The following is a 12,508-nucleotide window of genomic DNA, read 5'->3' on the forward strand; positions in this document are numbered from 1 at the left end:
CCTGGCATTGTCATGTTGAAAAAAGTTCTCCTGGGATACTTTGGAGAAATTGCTGCACCACTGATTCCACAACCAATTCAATGTAACTCTGAGCTGTTACTGTATCTGGAATGAAGACTAGAAGGATCCAGCTATTTTAAGATTATCCCACCACACACCATCATCCCAAGAGTACGGGACCAATGTGACGTTACCTCGGGAAGGCTTCTTCATGGCTTGCCCAAATGGTCTCCAAACTGATCTCTGGCTATCATTGCATCCAAGACAAAAGGGGACTCATCACTGTAGGAATGGAACACTTTTAGCTAGATATCTAGCCTATAGCCCATTGTCGTGCAAGCCCCTTCTGATGGTTTGGGTAAATGCTATTAACGGCTTTAGGGGTGCTTCACACACAGCGAGCTCGCTGCCGAGATCGCTGCTGAGTCACACTTTTTGTGACGCAGCAGTGACCTCATTAGCGATCTCGCTGTGTGTGACACTGAGCAGCGATCTGGCCCCTGCTGCGAGATCGCTGCTCGTTACACACAGCCCTGGTTCGTTTTCTTCAAAGCCGCTCTCCTGCTGTGACACACAGATCGCTGTGTGTGACAGCGAGAGAGCGACAAATGAAGCGAGCAGGGAGCAGGAGCCGGCGTCTGACAGCTGAGGTAAGCTGTATCCAAGATAAACATCGGGTAACCAAGGTGGTTACCCGATATTTACCTTAGTTACCAGCATCTGCAGCTCTCACGCTGCCTGTGCTGCCGGCTCCGGCTCTCTGCACATGTAGCTGCTGTACACATCGGGTTAATTAACCCGATGTGTACAGCAGCTAGGAGAGCAAGGAGCCAGCGCTAAGCAGTGTGCGCGGCTCCCTGCTCACTGCACATGTAGCTGCATTACACATCGGGTTAATTAACCCGATGTGTACTGTAGCTATGGTAGGAGAGCAAGGAGCCAGCGCTCAGTGTGCGCGGCTCCCTGCTCCCTGCACACACAGCTGTGCGCTGGTAACTAATGTAAACATCGGGTAACCATACCCGATGTTTACCTTAGTTACCAGTCTCCGCAGCTTCCAGACGGCAGCTCCGTGCAAGCGCAGCGTCGCTTGCACGTCGCTGCTGGCTGGGGGCTGTTCACTGGTCGCTGGTGAGATCTGCCTGTTTGACAGCTCACCAGCGACCATGTAGCGATGCAGCAGCGATCCTGACCAGGTCAGATCGCTGGTCGGATCGCTGCTGCATCGCTAAGTGTGAAGGTACCCTAAGGCTTGGTATGTAGTGGAACCAGCAGTATGGCCATTTTCAAATTTGTCCCTGGAGCCATTTTTCAGCACAGCAATGCCAGGCCACATGTTGCTGTGCTACTGTGGACATCCTGCATGGTCTAAACTTGTTCCTATGGCCTGTAGCATCTCTAGACTTGTCTCCAATTGGCATGCGCTCTTTGACTAGATAACCGGCCATTCTGAGAATGCAAATAGGCTGGCTCCCTTCTTGAAAACCGAGTCCATTGTAAATTGCAAATTTTCTTGCTTTTACAATAACTTTGCAATTTTAACCATTTAAGAGCTTGACACAGCCCATTTAAATCACATCGGTTCAAGGGCTGCCACTAGGAATTTCAGAGCCTTATACTGGCAAAATTTTGGGGTCCCCTTGAGACTCTGCCGAGGATCCACCCCTTCTTTGCCTCCACCCCTCAAACCTTTCACAGTCCGCTGCCACTCTTGGAAAAACATGTATATGCATATGACTGTGTGAATATATATATATACACACAGTCATGGTCAAAAGTGTTAGCGCCCTTGAAGTTGTTCCAGACAATGAAGTATTTCCCTCAGAAAATTAATAATACACTCTCTACACCGCCTCCCCATAACACACCTTCTACACCGCCTCTCTCCATAATACACCTTCTACACCGCCCCTCATCATAATACACCCTCTACACCGCCCCTCTCCATAACACACCTTCTACACCGCCTCTCTACCATAATACACCCTCTACACCGCCTTTATCCATAATATACCCTTTGACACTGCGGCTCTCCATAATACACCCTTTATACCACCCCTCTCCATAATGCGCGCTCTACACCGCCTCTCTCCATAGTACACTCTCTATACCGCCTCTCTCCATAATACACTTTCTACACTGCCTCTCTCCATTATATCTCTACAACACTGCCCCTATGTAAAATATCCCCACACACACTCTACCCTCTGTATCATATCTCTCCCACACACACTGCTTCTGTATGATAACACCCCCACACACTGCCCCTTGGCATAATATCCCCCCACACACACTGCACCTCTATATACTTTCCCCCCACACACCCTATCTTCGGCTCACAGAGCGATTACCTGTCCCCGCCAGCTGCCGAGTTCAAGCCACCTCCGCAGCCCTGTTTTCCTGCAGAAGTGTGATAAGGTCGTAGAATGATGACCTCATCACACTGCTGCACGCTGAGCCCTACTCTGCCCCACTGACCCTGTCTCCAGCACACATGGCTAATTTGACAGGTGGTGTTTTATATATCTGTTCTTAATAGGTGTTTTAATTATTTCTAGTATTACCATGGCAATGAAGGCTGAGTCTGCAGGAGGGACAATCAACCTACTATATAAAGCACTGTGTTTGTGTATTTGCATGCGATGCAAATTAGCGATGTGTAATGGCAGAAGTGACACTGCCGGGCCCCTCTGCTGCAGCTGTGACTGGACCCTGGAGAAGAGGGAGGCTCTGCCGGCCCAGTATTTAATAAAGCTAAGTAATTACCCTGGGCCTGGCCAGGCCCCTCTCTTCACCGGGCCCCATACAACAGTCACAATTGTAATGCTCTGATCAGTTCCAAAGAAATCCAAAGCATTGAAAATTTTCCTCCACAAAATAACTTTACTGATCCTACCATACACAAGAAAAGAGTTGTAAAACTTGGGCAATGTTTTGGCCTCACAGGGCCTTTTTCAAGCCATTAAAAATGTGTACATAACCACAATACACAAATACAGTGCTTTATATAGTAGGTTGGTTGCAGGTCACTCCCTTCAGTTCCTATGTAAGATCAAGCCTCCATTGCTATGGTAGCACTAGATATAAGTAAAACATGTTAAAAACAGACATATAAAACCTCACTTGTCACTGATGGATTGTGCAACATAAGTTATATCATTCTTATGTTGGACAATGCATCAGTGACAGGTGGTGTTTTATATATCTGTTCTTAATAGGTGTTTTTCTTATTTCTAGTATTACCATGGCAATAAAGGCTGGGTCTGCAGGAGGGACAATCAACCTACTATATAAAGCACTGTGTTTGTGTATTGTGCTTATATACACCCCTTAATGGCTTGATAAGGGCCCTGTGTGGCTGAAACGTTGCACATTTTATTACAACTCTTTTTTTGGTGTGTCTGCTGGGATCAATAACACAAAGTTGTGGAGGAGAATTTTCAGTGTCTTGGATTTCTTTGATCACAGTTCCAGTGTGTCATCAGTGTGCCAAACTGTACCATCCTTGTTTTTCCGATGTGGATAAAGAAATAAATAACAAAGCTTCCCCTGTATTTTGCAATATTAAATATAGCACATGGGCGGCACAGGCAGGGGAATAACAATCGTGGTCAAAGAGGTCTTGACCCAGCCGGGAGTGGAGGGCGCTGGCCGACCCCAGTATATACTTCAGCTGGATATATGATGGAAAGCAAACTGAAATGCATTGCTGCACAGAGACCCTTCGATCTTTGCATTGCAATACACGCTATCAGCCAAACAGAGGAGTGACCTAAGGGGGGGACAAATATACCAGGATGGGAGCCATATATATCAAGAGGGGCCCAGAATAGAGACATATATGTTAGGATGGGGGACATGTTTACCAGGAAGGGGCTTAGAATGCGGACATATTTACCAGGATGGGAGATCTATTTACCAGGAAGGGGTCCAAGCAAGATGGGGGAAAATATACCAGAATGAGGACATATTTACCTGGAAGGTACCCCGGATGGGGTATATTTATATATATATACCAGGATGGTAACTTATTAAGGGGCACAGGATAGGGGAAATGTTTAACCAAGAAGGGGCCCAGGATAGGGAATAAACTTAAATTTATCCAAAAGGGGCGCAGAATGGGGGTGTCCCCCATTCTGTGCTTCTTTCTGATAAATGTATCGACATTTTATCCCGCCATTTACGATGACTTGGCTCAGGATGGGGACATATATAACATGATGGGGTACATTTACCTGGCAGGTGCCCAGGATCAGGGACATATTAACCATGAAGGGGGACATTACTAAATAATGATAGGGCAGAAGGGCAACACTTATGTATTTATAGGATTTAGAATGCTACAAGGGCCCATGCAGAGGGGGGCCCCTTGGACTCTAGTTACAGGATTGGGCATACGGAGGGCACACTGCTGCCATCTGTGTGCTGTACGTGTTTCTCACGGACCCATAGGCTTGTATTGGTCTTTGTCATCTGTGCTGCCGAAATAAAATGGACATGTCTCCGTTTGGTTCACACAAATACACAGTCTGTGTGGTTCACACCAACGTGAAGATTACCATAGGTTATAATGGATATGTGTGGTATCTGCAAAAAAAACATGGATGTCATGTGACGCCCTGGCAAAACCAGGTAGTCACAGATGACTGTACCCCCTCCTTGGTGCAGGAATCACCGTCTCCTTGGAATTCCACGAACATCCCACACACAGGTACAAACACCAGCCACAAAAGCCTAGTCACCCCACCGGGACAATAGGGACATACCAGTGGGCGGGGCCAGGCAGATGGTGACGCTCACCTAGGGGTTCTGAGGTGTCAGGGGAGGGAACCAGTTAGTCAAGTCTGGAGAGAGGAAGTGAGAGGAGTGTAGTGGTGGTCGGGGGTTTGAGCTCCCGGACTACCTGAGCTGACTAGGTGTCAGACGGCAGGTCAGGGCCACGGAGATCCGGTCACGGGAGACCTTAAGTGGAGCGGGGCATGGTTGTAGGCCGCCAGTGCCGACAGCGGGAATCCGGTCTGGAGGCCGTGCACAGTCTGGGTACCTGGACCCCAGAGCAAGGACAGCTTTAAGCACCTTCCTAATTCACCAGCAGGGGACAAGATTCCAGATCTTGTCCCATTAGCAGCCCGGATAGAGCGAGACAGCAGCCCAACGCTGGGGATAGGGCGTCTGCATGTGCCTACAGAGATCCCAAGGGTTAGTTCTCGCGGGCAACAGCTCCCACAGCAAAGACACAGGGAGTGGACTTTCCCCGTTTCATGCGGACTAGTCACCACACAAAGAAACAGCACAAAAGTGCAGGAGGAAGGGCCCCTGTCCTGTCACCGGTGTGTGGGACCCGAGCACACCCCTCCAGAGGCAACTGGCATCTGGCCTTGGTTTACAATATGGACTCTGTGTGTTTACTGACTTTCGAAATCAGCGGCGGTGTCGCCATCCATCACCGCAACCCACGGGTGGCGTCACTGACAAAGACTCTATCCCCTGTAAATAACCCCTTTTCACTCGTGGGCGACGGACGGCTGCGCGAGCCCCGGATCTGGCTGCCACTCGAGCCACAGCAACTGCCCGGATCCAAGCGCCTCGAGCGGCCCCCCTGTTGTGGTCTGTCCCCCGCCAGCAACAATCACACGTACCGGAAACATGTACATGGGAAGGGGACCAAACACGATTCATTAGTTATAATATTTGCACTTTGGAGACAATTTTTTACTTTATGAAGGATAGATGTAGAATATTGCCTCAAGTCTTATATGTTACTGCTAAGTCTTCCAAGGGACATCCAGTAGGAAAGAGTACCAAGTACCTGCAGATCCTGACAGGGAATTAAATGATAAGGCAGGTTTTTTAAGACAACTTTCATTTCTGATACTATAAAAGACAGGTAAATTGTAAATATATATTATAGACTGTGGCTTGATGTAACAAAGCTCTAAAAATATATATATTTCTTTCCTGCAGGTAGAAGACCTAAAAGCCAAACTTGCTTCGCAAGAAGCGGAATTGAAACAGAGAAACCAAGATGCTGAAGCTTTAATAGCTAAAATAGGGCTTCAGACAGAGAAAGTGAGCCAGGAAAAGACTATTGCTGATGCAGAAGAGCAAAAGGTCAGTGTAATGCAGTCATTTAGATATGCCAAGCAACACTGCACAAAGAACACCTTTTGTAGACAAGCCGTTTTCAACAAGCCTCTCTCCAGGGAACAAGATGTGTTAGGAATTGTGATCGTAGGGTATGTACCAGTATTTTTCCAACACGATTACCACTTCACCTCACTCTGTATTTTCTCACCTTTCAGCTCTTAGACTGATTTGATGGGACAATAGGAGCTCGTATTAATGTGTAGGTTCTATTAAGGATGGGGGAAATACAATAATTATATTCACTCTGCTCTTCTGAAGGATTTAACTTCTTTCATACATATCTGACATTCTTATTGAAGAGCCATATAGATTTTAGTGAGTGATACAGTTGGTTTCATCCAGCGCTGTCATCAGAAAATTGAAATTAATTTACGGTTTTCAAATTTTCTTTAAAAATTGAGCTGGTTCTAACTGAAATTGGAATAGCAAGAGGGCAATTAGATCTGACATATCCATGTGCAAACTACAGAAGGAGAGAAAAACAGAAGTCAAATCTGAGAAAAATACGGAATTTCTTGTTTTTTTAAATATATAAAAAATATTGTTTTTTTAAAGTGTACTACCTATTATATGTCTTAGGAAGGTGGAATGTTTTATGTTTTTGACTTTTAGGTAGCATCAATACAATCAGAGGTGTCGGTGAAGCAGAAGGATTGTGAGGATGACCTGATGAAAGCTGAACCAGCTTTATTAGCCGCTACTGCAGCCCTAAATACCCTTAACAAGGTAAATAACACTGTAGCACTTGTTCCATGTAAAACGTTTAAAGGGATATCCTCAAAAAAGAAAGCTATTATCTCTCCCTTGAATAGGTGACTAGAGATGAGCAGACCTGAACTTTTAGGTTCGGTGTTTGTACCAAAACACAGACTTTTCAAAAAAATCAGTGTTCGAGCTCAGAGTTCGCGTGCTTTACGTTTGCAAACCACTTGAGCTAGAACCTTTTTGCTTGGATACGCTCAGTGCTCAGACCATTGCGAGCTGCTTGCAGTGTTTGAAGGCTCACACTGGGGGTAACAAGAGCATTAGCGGATGTAGTGTGTACAAAAAAAAAATATTAAAAATAACCTCACCATCTCTTCGCCTGGAAGTGTCCTGTTTATGGCTGGCTGTATGTGGGCTCAGACCTGAACTGTCAATCAGTGACTTCCATTGACTTTCAGGTCAAGTTCGGGTCTAGAACAGAACTTTATCTGAAGTCCGGCTGAACCTACAGAACCCAAACTTCCATGCGTCCACTCATCTCTATAGGTGGCAACATGCTAATTGCTTGGTATCCAGCTGCTGGAATTATAAAGATCTCGAGAGTGGGCCTTGGAATCCCAAGAACAAGGCTCTAAAGCCCCATCTTGAATGGAGCAGAGGTGCACATATTCGATCTCTGCACCATTCATTGTCTATTGCTGACAGCTGCACTCTGCTGACAACGAATAAAGCAGAAATCAAGCATGCACACGTCTGGTCAATTCAGGAGCCCTGGTCTTGGGATCACAGAGGGTGTTCAGATCCCCAAGCAATCAACAAATTATCCCCATCCAATGAATAGGGGACAACTTGCTTCTGTGGGAATGACCCTTTAATTATTTTTTGAGTGTTTACAGCCTGAAGTGTAGAGGTTTTGTGCCAGAAACTTAGATAATTGCCTGATAAATGTTGACTATCCACAATGGAGGGTAAAAGTGCATTTGGAGCATGCAATTGCACCGTGCAACGATGTGAAGCACTTCAAAGAAGGTTAAAAATATTTATTGAAGTTCTATTAAAAAAAGATCCATCGATCATGAAAACAGTGAGGATCGACACATAAAGAGAAATCCGACATGTTTCGGCTGGTAAAGCCTTATTCAAGGATTGCCAAACGATGTGGGCGGGCCGCACACTGTTTTTTTAAATAATTTTAATATATTAAAATTCTAAAAATAAAAATCTTAATATTATTTTTAAATATTTTAAAAAGTTGCATGCGGTTCCTCCTATTTTCATACTTTTGATACACAGCCAAGATATGTGCATTGCTGGGGGCTGCAGCCTGTAGCCGTATGCTTTATTTGTGCTGGGACTCTACGCAAATTTTTTTATTTATTTATTTTTATACCATGATAGATGCATGTAATGTCTGTAATTGGAAGCAGTCAGCTGACACGTTGTCACTCAGGGTGGGGGCACATCTGACTGCAACCAATTACAGATGTCAGTGGGCGGGGAAGCAGTGCATATGCATGAAGGTAAAGGAGCGGCATTGGAAGTGAATAAGAAGACGTGGGAACAGTTACAGCTGTCTCTGGAGACTAAGTATAAAGCACTTGCTCCTATCTCCCTATCCCTTCTACCACCATTTTTAATCGCCGGATTCTGGTCACCATAGATTTATATGGGGACCGGCGTTCAGCCAGATAACCAGGATCAATTCCAGGCCGGAACCAAATTTTTTCATTTTAATCCGGTTACGTTTGCCAGTCGCAGTTATCTGCGAGTCCACCCATCATTAATTATAGCATATTAAAAAAAACAAACAGAGAAGGGAATGTGTAACATTGTTGGCAGTGGACTGGTCATTATTATTAAGCATATCATTATGTAGCTAAACCACATTATTATATAATATTTAACTAATTCTTATTTCTTGGAGCTTCCAGTGTCTGAAGTGTTATACATGGGAAATGGTCTTTAGACACAAACCCTTTGCAGCACCCAGGTTTAACATGATGGTTGGTATAACTTGAGCTTTAGAAGTAAACAACATAGCTTTCATCTCAGTAGGAACTGTGATTTAACAATGTCTGACAAGATAATGTGCGGGGTTTAAAGACGTCTAACTGATGTTTTACAAGTATTCAATTGTATCTTCCCATGCAAAGAGATGTCTTTTATTTTGCCCATCAGGGAGTCATCATTCATAGAGAATTTCTTGTACCACATACTTGGCAAAAAAGTGCTGGTAAATTTTGTTGCCAGAATGCAAAGTACATTTTTAGATGTTATCGCTATATATTTTAGTATGTCACATTCTGTGTTTGAACAGTTCTCAGGTGCTAGAAGGCATACATCCATTGTATAGTATGCGCAAAGAAAATTATATATTTTCCACAGTAGACGAAAAAAACAATTATCTAACTAAAGCTTCAAGGACAAGAGCAGGAAGGCATACCAAAAGCTCAGAGTGATACGACGAAAATTTCAACCAAGAGTGGGAACGTTGAGATGCCAATGGAAACAAATAATAATATTTTTTATTTATACAGCGCCAACATATTCCTCAGCACTTTACATTTCAAAGGGGACATGTACAGACAATATCAGACATTACAGAATAACACAATTGAAGAGAAACCAAGAAGAGTGAGGGCCCTGATCACAAGCTTACAATCTAATTCTGCCAGAACAGATCAAGGAAGGACGGAAAGAATACATTGAACAACTCTACAAGAACTACTCAGTCATACGGGAAGAAATGGAGACGGGAAATGAAAGTCCTTGCTGCAAATGAAAGCTTCTGTCAAAAAATAACTGCTAAATGGCCTAAGGAGTGGATAAGATCGGGGTTCATTCCTATTCCAAAGAAGGCAGATGCTGCCAAATGTGGAAACTGTTAGATATTATGCTTATACCCCATGCCAGCAAAATACTACTGAAAATCCTACAAAGACAACTAGCCTTAATTTGATAAAATTGTTGCCAGAGGAACAAGCAGGATTCAGAGAAGGCCGAGGAACAAGAGATGTAATTGCTAACATTAGTGTATAATGGAAAAGGCCAAAGAATATAACAAGGAGCTATATTTGTGTTTCATCAACTACAACAAAGCCTTTGAATGTGTTGAGAACCAGAAACGTTGGAATACCATGAAAGATTTGGGTGTGCCAAGCCATCTGATTAGCCTCTTCAGGAACCTTTACATCGACCAAGAAACAACAGTCCAAACAGAACACAGTGACATGGCATGGTTCAAAGTAGAACACGGCATCAAACAAGGCTGTATTCTGTCACCATTTGTCCTCCATTTATATACAGAAGCTATTTTCAGGAAGGCTGGACTTGCCGAAAATGAAAAAGGAATCAAAATTGCTAGGTGAATCATTAATAATGTTAAATATGCAGAAGATACAACACTGATAATGTTACGATGCTCATCACTGGGGATGAGGCGGAGAGCATGAAGGATGGTGCATCCTAAGGGTGAGGTGGACCCACTAGACCCAGACTCACCCAGGGAAGGTAAGGGTTGCACCCAGGGACTTTGGCAGCTAAGCCGGGGCTAGGTGACTGCAGGACAGGGGGACAGGCAGGGTCAGATAGGACTGGCAGAGGAACACAGTACAGTTTAGTCCAAGGACACAAAAACGGACCAGAAACTCAGGCAGGGCAGATCAGGGATACTGGATGGTCCTGACCAAGGAGACGGACGGGAACGCAGGACAACTGACTAAGGAACAGGACAGATACAGGAAGTCATCAAGAAAGGCTCCAGCCATTGGGCAAAGGTCATCAGAAACCGGACATGGGGTAGGGCTCGAGACATCAGGACAGGTCATCACACATCGGGTAGAGGTCATTAGACACCGGACATCAGTCACAGCAGGCATAGACCACAGCAGTGTGGCACAGGCACAATAAGCACAGACTGCAACAAGGCGGTGCTGGCACAGTGGGCTTGCACTGCAACAGGGTGATGCAGGCACAGCAGGAACTCTGGACTTCAGGCTTAAAACACAAACAGGACTTTTTTCCCAGCAGAGTTACAGGAACAGGACACAGCAGTGTTTAAGCTTCAGAAAACAGCAGAAATTCAGGAGCAGGATACTAACTGGCACCAGGTCAACACATGGACAGAATAGGTCCAGGGCAGACATCAGCATACCAGAACTAAAGCAGTCAGGACTGGAGCTAGGTAAGGACAGACCAGAGCAATATGGCAGGACCAACACAGAGCTAGGTTACTGAACCTAAAGCAGTTTCTCAGCCACGCCCATTAGGGAAGGGGAACTTTTATACCAGATGCCTCCCAGCCATAGAGTGGGGACACCAATTCAAGTGCGCGCACGGCCCAATATAAGCGGGGAAGGTGAGCGCGTGCGCACCCTAGGTATTAACCATAAACCTAGCAGGATAAGTTGAGGGCCTGAGGCCTAGGGACTGAACACACGTGGATGGCCATATGGGACAGCAGAGGACCAAACAGCATGTGAATGGCAGTGCAGCAGAGCAGGGAACCAACCGCGCAAGCAAATAAAACAACAAACAGCAACGGTATACCAGCTTGGGAGGGGAGGAGAACACAGGGACATTGGTGCTGGGACGCCGGCATGAGTATGAAACCAGAATGCCGATGTTACAGTATCCCCTTCCTTAAGCCCCCACTTCAAAGAGCCCAAAATAAAAAATTCCCAAAAAACTAAATTGGGCAAACACCAATCACAAGGGGGTCGGTGAGCTAAGTCCTGCAGTACACACAGCCTCAGCGGAGGCCAAGATCGAGTAAGAAACCAAAAGGAAACAGCAACGGTATCCCAGCTGGGAAGGGGGCAGGAGAACACAGGGACATTGGCTCTGGGACGCCGGCATAAGTATGGAATGCCGACGTTTCAGATAGCAACAAACATATATGGACTGAAGGACTTATTATGGAGTGTCAAGATGGAAAGCTCAAATATGGGACTACTACTCAATACAAAGAAGACAACAATATTGACAACTGCCAGGTACGACCAGGAAACATTTGAGATGAGGAGCGATGAACTGGAAGCTGTAAAGGTCTTCAAACTATTTTTAAAAATGATCACTCAATATGCAGCAATGACATCGGAAGCTAATAGGAGAATAGGTAAATCAACAATGAAGTCCCTAGACAAGGTCCTCAAATTGAGGAATATTTCACTGGTAACGAAGACAGGACCCGTACATAGTCTGGTCTTTTCTGTAGTAACGTATGGATGGGAATCCTGGACGATAAAGAAACAAGACAGAAGAAGAATCAACACCTTTGGAATGTGTTGATGGAGAAAGATGTTATCAATACCATGGATGGCAAGAAGAACAAACAAATTTTGGAGCCCATAAAGCCAGACATGTCACTTGAAGTAAGAATCACCAAGCTACGACTTGCCTACTTTGGACACATCACACAAAGAGAGCAATCACTAGAGAAGGATATCATGGTCGGAACAATAGAAGGAACAAGGTGATGAGGAAGACCAGCAAACCCGAAAGCTTGATGTAATCAAGAAAACGGCAGAGAAGACCCTGGCTTGCACAAGATCGATCTTCCTACAGAGCGTTATTTCATCAAGTCGCCATGGCTCTAGACAGAGCTGAAGGCTGTTAACTAACTAACTAAAGCTACAATTATAATCCTACTGAGTAT

General features: G+C 45.0%; 1 protein-coding gene across 1 annotated transcript in view; it reads left to right on the forward strand.

Annotated features, from left to right (window-relative positions):
* The window catches only part of DNAH11 (dynein axonemal heavy chain 11), a 498,772-nt gene that overhangs the window by 367,240 nt on the left and 119,024 nt on the right, over positions 1-12,508 (forward strand). Inside the window, exons 57-58 of the mRNA XM_075315388.1 lie at positions 5,965-6,111; positions 6,760-6,873. Coding sequence (XP_075171503.1) covers positions 5,965-6,111; positions 6,760-6,873 — 261 coding nt within the window. The remainder of the gene's footprint in view (positions 1-5,964; positions 6,112-6,759; positions 6,874-12,508) is intronic.

The sequence above is a fragment of the Anomaloglossus baeobatrachus genome, chromosome 6 (assembly GCF_048569485.1).
Source record: "Anomaloglossus baeobatrachus isolate aAnoBae1 chromosome 6, aAnoBae1.hap1, whole genome shotgun sequence".
NCBI lineage: Eukaryota > Metazoa > Chordata > Amphibia > Anura > Aromobatidae > Anomaloglossus > Anomaloglossus baeobatrachus.